At 65.0% G+C, this 6,956-nt stretch overlaps 2 protein-coding genes across 8 annotated transcripts in view; one reads left to right on the plus strand and one right to left on the minus strand.

Annotated features, from left to right (window-relative positions):
- Positions 1 to 6,079, minus strand: part of TRIM46 (tripartite motif containing 46) — a 9,274-nt gene extending 3,195 nt beyond the window's left edge. Inside the window, exons 1-9 of one of the 4 annotated variants that reach the window (XM_032398373.1) lie at positions 5,927 to 6,038; positions 5,310 to 5,350; positions 4,274 to 4,535; positions 3,714 to 4,057; positions 2,929 to 3,072; positions 2,714 to 2,809; positions 1,792 to 2,045; positions 1,406 to 1,527; positions 111 to 413 (exon numbers count right to left, since the gene is read on the minus strand). In XM_032398373.1, coding sequence (XP_032254264.1) covers positions 111 to 413; positions 1,406 to 1,527; positions 1,792 to 2,045; positions 2,714 to 2,809; positions 2,929 to 3,072; positions 3,714 to 4,057; positions 4,274 to 4,535; positions 5,310 to 5,333 — 1,549 coding nt within the window. In that variant the 5' untranslated portion in view covers positions 5,334 to 5,350; positions 5,927 to 6,038. Of the gene's footprint in view, positions 1 to 110; positions 414 to 1,405; positions 1,528 to 1,791; positions 2,046 to 2,713; positions 2,810 to 2,928; positions 3,073 to 3,713; positions 4,058 to 4,273; positions 4,536 to 4,853; positions 4,886 to 5,022; positions 5,043 to 5,309; positions 5,351 to 5,926 lie in introns of those variants that run through there. The other 3 variants (XM_032398371.1, XM_032398374.1, XM_032398375.1) reach the window with 3 other exon arrangements.
- A 36-nt stretch (positions 6,080 to 6,115) lies between these two features.
- KRTCAP2 (keratinocyte associated protein 2) overlaps positions 6,116 to 6,956 on the plus strand; it is a 3,125-nt gene continuing 2,284 nt past the window's right edge. For 2 of the 4 annotated variants that reach the window (XM_032398376.1, XM_032398379.1), the window contains exons 1-2: positions 6,116 to 6,145; positions 6,574 to 6,734. In XM_032398376.1, the coding sequence (XP_032254267.1) occupies positions 6,651 to 6,734 (84 nt within the window). In that variant the 5' untranslated portion in view covers positions 6,116 to 6,145; positions 6,574 to 6,650. Of the gene's footprint in view, positions 6,146 to 6,176; positions 6,217 to 6,573; positions 6,735 to 6,956 lie in introns of those variants that run through there. The other 2 variants (XM_032398378.1, XM_032398377.1) reach the window with 2 other exon arrangements.

Below are 6,956 nucleotides of genomic sequence, written 5' to 3' on the forward strand. Positions count from 1 at the left end.
CGCGCCCGCCCACCCGCCCGCTCCCCGGGTGCCCGCGCCCGCCCACCTGCCCGCTCCCCGGGTGCCGGGGGGCCCCAGCACGCCCCGCGCCCGCCCACCCGCCCGCTCACCGGGTGCCGGGGGCGTGTGCAGGTGCACATCTTCGCTGTACTCGCCGTAGCCGGCCTTGTTGCAGCCCCGGACGCGCAGCACGTACACAGAGCCTGTGTCTGGGTTCTCCAGCAGGGCACTGGTGCCCCTCACCTCCTCTCGCCGCTGCCAGCGGGCGGGACCCGGCTGGGCAGGTGCATCGGTGCGCCGGAACTCGATGGTGTAGTGCCAGGCAGGTGGCGAGTGGGGAGGCAGCCGCCAGCACAGGAATATCTGGTCGTAGGCGAAGGTGCGCTGCGTGTCGATGACGGGAGCCTCGGGCACTGTGGGAAGAGACAGCGGGGGTCAGTCAGGGCCTGGTCACGGGCCTAGCATGGAGGGCAGGCAGGAAAAGGGAAAGCAGCGGGGGCCGGGGGGGTGAGTGTGGGTGAGAGGGAACTGGGGGCGAGGCCATCTGGGTGCCGGGCAGGGAGGGGCAGGGCAGAGCCCAAGGGAGCAGGGGAGAGGCCCGGGCGCAGGGGGCGGGAAGCCTCGTGCGGGTTCTGGCCGGCCATTCTCCCAACTCCAGCCTTAGGGCAGTCGCTTCCCAAGTCTGGGCTTCAGTTTCCTCCTCTGTCAAAAACAGTCTTAGACCAGATGGGGACCCTTCTTTCTAGGACTTTTTTATTCTATGAATGAAGAGGAGCCCCAGGGAAAGGCGGGCAGAGGCCACTGGAGCCTGGGGAAAGAGCACTGGACAGGAAGGAGGGGCAGAAGAGGAGGAAGACAGATGTGAGAGCCAGCAAGGCAGAAAACAGGGGACAACAGAGGACAAGCAAAAGCTTGATGATGGCAGGAGGCGAAGATCAAGGGGAAGAGAAGGAAAGTCCCGAGGGCAAGAATCCCAAGGACTAAAGGTCAGAAGGGCAAGGACTAGGCAGGAGCTTAGGGCAGGCAGAGAGAGTCAGAGGGCACTGGTGGGGGTAGGGGCAGGACCAAGAGTCTGGTGAAGGCAGGACAGAGAAGGAAGCAATGAATGGGTGGCCGAGCTGTGTGGGGGCGGCAGGGCAGGGCCCCCGGGGCAGGGCCGCTGACTTGCCTGGGGTGCTCCGGAGCAGAGTCCGCGATGGCCACAGCCTACAAACAAAGAGAGGGAGAAGCAGCGCTGAGCGCGGTGGGACGGTGTGGCTGGGTGGGCGAGGTGGGAGGGGCGGCTGGCCAGGCTGGGCAGGAGGCCAGGGAGGTCCCTGGTGGGCGCTGCCCCCCGGGCCCGCTGCTGGGGAAGAAGGGAGGAAGGCTCTAACTGGGCGCGGGGCCACCCCGGCCACCTCCTTACCTTGCAGGAAGTTAAGCTCTGTCAGCAGCTTCATCTCGCGCCCTACGTCCAACTGACAATGGCGGAAGGAGGAGCCGGCCGCTGGCCGGAACGTCTGGAGGGCCTCCGTAGCTCGGGCGATCCTGGGAGGGGGGCAGGCGAGGGTCAGGCCCTCCCGTCTGGGCAGCTGCCCTTCCCCTTGATTCTGCCTCGCCTGTCCCTAGAGCCTGGGCACCTGCTCTGGGTCACCTCCGGGTCCCTTCAGGCAAGCTGGGTGTCACTTTGGCCTGGTGACAGTCCTCAGGACCCATCTCTCCATGGGGCACTGGTACAGACCCAGCTTAGACCTCGGCTCCAGCCGTGACACCCCTGCCCCCCGGAAGCCTGCGCCCCGTGCCCCCGCGTACCTGCTGTGCAGCTGCTTGGCTGCTTGCACAAAGCAAGGCTGGTCTGTTTCCTTAAGAACCTCCTGGGCATAGCCCACTAGACCCGAGCCATCCAGCAGGCTCCGGTGCTCTTGGATCTGGGCGCTGAGACGGGCCAGGCGCTCCTGCTGGCACTCCTCAATGGCCTGAAGCAGTGATGCTCGCTTCTCGTCCAGCACAGCCCCCAGGCCCCGCACCAGCTGGGACACCTCCTCCTTGGCCTGCTGACCACTCACCTGCCCAGACAGCAGCACTCACTGTCTTCTTGAAGGCAGCACTTGCGCTAGCCTCCCTCGGATCACCAAAGATCCAGGGAAGTCCTACGCAGCCATTCCAACGGGGCCAGGCCCACGGCTCCAAAGGCACCTGTCCACCCAGATGGGCTCAACGCCTGACACTTTATGCCACCCTTCCTGGATGCCCACACCATCATCCTGACCCCATAAGGAGTCCCCCAAATAAAAGAGACCGTGACTGCGCTAACGCCCACTGGGCACTGATGTTCCCCGCCTCCGGGCCATGTTTACTGTCCGTCCCCATGTCGGTGGATTCAAGCAACCTGGCAGAAGGTCCGGGAGACAGAGCCTCGCCCTAGCTCCAGGGAGGTGTGCCATCCTCAGCAGGCAGCTGAGCCTGAGGGCATCTGAGCTATGTCCCTGGGGCTTTCCAGGCTGTCCTGGTCCTGGGTGATAGCCACACTGTTCCCATTGTAGCCCCAGGGACAGCCTGGTCTGGGGCACTGGTGTTCCTGCCAACCTGGTTTAACCAGAACCTCGACACACCCATGGACCCCATATAGGCTTCCTGAGCTGTCAAGCAGATGACTGGGCCTTGCCGCTCCACAGCCCCTTCCTGCTTCCGCTCCCGGGCGGGGCCCAGGGCCCACCTCCAAGCCCTCCCTCACCTCAGTGTGCCTCACGGTCTCTTCCAGCTCACAGATCTGGGTCTGTACTGTGTCCTGGTTTCCCAGGATGTATGTCAGGCTCTTTGTCAGCTTGTCCTGAGGGGGAAGAAAAAGGTGGGCATCATGCCTAGCTCAGCAGAAGCCAGCCGTTAGGAGGAGGTGTGAGAGGGTGTGAGTGTGGGTTGGCGCGGGGTGGAGCGAGCCGGGGTCCTCACCTTGAGGGCCTGGTAGGCGCTGAGCACTGGGGTGATCTTGTGCCCACCGTGGGTGCGCCTCACCCGGCAGAGTTGGCACACCAGCCGTTGGCATGTCTTGCAGTAATGGGTCACCTCTTCCTTGTGGTCCGGGCACATCAGGCCCTAGCGACAGAAAGAGCAATGACATCATCAGCCAACGGTGGGTTTAAGGCTGCTGACCTCAGGCAGAAGCACGCGCGGCCTGGCCTGCCGGCCTGAACAAGGCGGGCAGCCCCGCTGGGGGTGCTCCGCAGTGCCACCTGGCGACGCGCACCGGCATGGACGGGAGCCTGGCTGGCCGGCACCCTCCCTCCCTTCCGCCTCCACATGTGCGGTAACAGCAAGGATAATGATGATTAATCTCCGCTTTGTGGCTAATAACTAACCGTGTCCATCTTGCTCACTGCCCATCCCCAATGCCGAGAATAGCACCAGGCACATGGGTGCTGAATGAATATTTGCTCACTGAATGAGTGAATACACACAGACCTTTTCAGCCTAGGGGTAACTTTCACAAACTACCTCGTGGGATCCCCCCAACAACCCCCAGGGCGTGGGTGATGCAGGGCAGATCTCATCATTCTCATTCAGCGGACGAGAAGATGGAGCTCCGAGAGGTTTAAAGATTGATGCCGTCCCTCTCTGTAGTTGCTACAGAAACAGAAGCCTGGCAGTGGCCACCTCGGCCCACCCCCGCTGGGAAGCCCCCTGGGCCAGCGCCCGCCCCCAGCCAGCACTTCAGGCCCCTCTCCCCACTGGCTCACCTTGGGGCGGAAGGACAGGGTGGGCAGGGTGGGCTCGTGCTGGGCCTTCTGGGTGCCCCAGGGGTGGAAGAGCTTGAAGCACTCGTTGCAGAAGGTGGCCCGGCACTCGGTGCAGCCCTTGGTGGCCTCTAGCGGTGGCGGCTTGCACAGCTGGCACAGGATGGCGCCGCCCACGCTCACGCTCTGGCGGTAGCGCTCCACCACACGCTCCAGGGTCAGGTTCCGGAACAGCCCCGCCAGGCCCCGCTCCCCCAGCTCCACATCACCCTGGCAGGCTGGGCACGGGAACATGATCACCTGGGGGTGCAGAGCACCGCGCTTCCGCCCGGGATACGTCCCAAAGCCTGTGGAGGTGCCCGAGGGAAGGGGCTGAAAGTTACAGCGGGCCGAGCGTGGGGAAAGTTAGGTTCAATTAAAACAATAATTTTTATTGTGCCAGAGCTCAGCTCACATTGGAGCCCGTGGGAGCCGCGTCTTCACCCTCTGCAAGACAGACAGCGGCCCCCGACCGGATGGACATCCCAGCATCCCCACCCCCGCCCTCCAGGACCCAGCCCCACCTGACTTAAGCAGCCGATCCAGGCGGTCAGGCTTGGGGAGAGTTCTGCGGGAGAGGCGGGGGCTTCGGGTGGACGGGGTGGAGGCAGGCGAGGTGGGCTCGGAGCTGGGGTCCCCACCAGGGCCTATGTAGCCCTGCTGGCCCAGCAGCTCCCGGGCACAGGCCTGGCACACATTGTGGGCGCAGGGCAGCACCAGCGGCTGCTTGTACATCTCTTGACACACGGGGCACAGCAGCTCCTTCTCCATGTTCTTCATGCTCGTCTGCGGAGGGAGCAGGAGGCTGGGTCAGAGCAGGGCCGCCGGGCCTATCTCAGCACGCCGCTCAGCTGCCCTTAGAAACCCCAGGGGTCTCAGGGAGGGGCAAGGCAAGCTACCTCGGGCTTCCCCCCCCGCCCCCCTCGCACACCAGCCTGCTTCATAGACCTTCCCAGCTCCGGCTCCTGCCTGTCTTCCTCCCGCAGAGACCTAGAGCCTTCGGAGGGTTGGTTGGAGCTCCAGGTTGGAGCACCTGCCTCCCCCAGCCTCAAGCCCCGCCCCTTTCACTCCCCCTGCGGGCGCTGGGCCTGCGGCCCCTCTCACCTGGCCTTTGCCCCCATCCCCCCATCTCCGGGCCGCCAGCTTGTCTCAAGGACACCGCCCGTTCTGCAGCTTGGTGCAGACCCCCGCCCCCTTTTCTGGCAACCCCCCCTTCCCCGGCGTGACTCCTCCCTATAGCCAGGCGCCGCACGCTCTCCATCCTCCTGCTCACCGCGTCCATCATCTTGGCGCGTCTGAGCCTGCGGCCGCTCCAGCCTCCATTCCCCATCCTTCACTTCCCCAGCCGTCCCCTCGGGTCGCCAGTACTACCCATTCCCTTTTGCTCCCCCACCATCCGGCCCTCCCGCTCCTTCCCTCGGCGCGACCTGACTAGCCACAACCCCCTCCCCAAGCGAGGGGGAAACAAGCGCCCGCCTACTTGCCCCCTCCCCACCGGAAGTACCCCTCCCTTTTTTGGTGGAGGGGGTCCTCAAGCTATGCCCCACCCCCACACCTCACCTTGGTCCCTCTCTTCGCAGCCATCCCGGTCAGGGGCGCAGCTGACACAAAGGAGGGAGGGACAGGCAGGGAGGGGGAAGGAAGTGGTGGGGGGGAGCAGGGTTGGCACCGCCCCTGGGAGAGCCGGGCACGGGTTGCCATGACAACCGCGGGCTCGGAGGCAGCCGTGAGTGGGGGCGCGGTGGGGTGGGGTCTCGCCGAAGGGTCCAAATTTGGAACTGCACCCTGGGGGCGGCTCCTTCGTCGCCCCTCACCTATCCTCAGTTTTCTTGGAAAATATCCAAGCTCACACATGCCCCCTCCTCATAGCATAGCCTCATGGCCCTGCAGCCCCAGCCCTGGTGCACTGCTGGCGGCTACCCCAGCCCACCCGCAGCATCCGGGCAGCTCCCGGTTCCTTACGCCCTAGCAGATGGACGCCTCCACGGCACTCACCTCCGGGATGCCCCAGGATTACCCTCTCCAACCTGCACCCCGACCCTCCCAGTCCTTTCTGCCATCCCCAGCCCCCTGTCTACATCCCAGCATCTTGCCTCATCTCCACTTGTCCAAGGTCCCGGCCTGCCCCGGACCCCTATACTCCCCCTCCCCTTCCCCTCGACCCCACCTTAACTCACACTGATGCGGACCAGTGCATCCATGATGGAAGTGAAGGTTTGCATATCCTCACCCTCAGCCATGGCCCTACCATGCCCGCCCGCCCCCGGGTGCCCGATCCCGGCTGCGGCTGCGAACCCCGGGCTTAAAGCAGGAGCCCGGTGGGGGGTGTGGGGAGGGGTGGGGGTGAGATGTCACTGCGCATGCTCCAGGGACAGCCTCGAACAGCGCCCGTCGAGGTAGGAGGTGGGAAATAGTTCTCCCCACGTGGTTTTCGGAAGACGGTCGGGGGGTTGGGTAACATGGAATGGTATTTGAGGGGGGAGTCATTTCTAATGTTCGCATTCTTCATTGGCTCCCTAATCTTACTCATATAAAACGGGGGGATAGTTTCAGAGAAAGATGAGCTCCAGAATAGGACTAGATTTTGGTTTGGGCAAGAGTCCACGGGAGATGCGAGGCAATGATCATGGGGGAGGGAGGTGTGAGGAACAGGCACTAGAGATGACGTATATGGCAAAGAAGACAGAGGTGGGCTAGAGGCTATGGGCCATGGGCCCAGCGGCTTGCTCTGAGGGCAGCAGACGCTCGGGGTGCGGGGAACGGCAAGGGACCAGGGCGGTGGCCAAGGCCGCTCTTGGACGCAATATCTCCTCCCTGCCGGCAGGGGACGCTGCGGCCAGGCGCCTAGAGGGAGCGCGAGCGGGACGTGAGGGGAAGCGAGCCCGCGAGTGGGGCTGACGCATGCGCACGGCCGACCGCCCCGGTCCGGTTACTCTGTTTCTTGGCCTGAGGCGCCGACTGGGCCCCGGGGGCAGCACGCGATGGGTAACGGGACTGGCGGGATCCCCCGACGGACTAGTGGGGTGGGGCTGGGGCGGACCGTCTGTCCGGGTCCTCTGCCCGCAGAGCTGACGTGTCCCGGGCCCCGGGGGGGCGGGAAGGCGCGGGAGCCCGGGGCGGGGACGCCGGGGGTCGCGGCGGGGGTGCGCGGTGCCGGGGGCGCCGGGGGTCGCGGCGGGGGTGCGCGGTGCCGGGGGCGCCGGGGGT

This window comes from Phoca vitulina, unplaced genomic scaffold (assembly GCF_004348235.1).
Source record: "Phoca vitulina isolate PV1807 unplaced genomic scaffold, GSC_HSeal_1.0 scaffold115, whole genome shotgun sequence".
Lineage (NCBI taxonomy): Eukaryota > Metazoa > Chordata > Mammalia > Carnivora > Phocidae > Phoca > Phoca vitulina.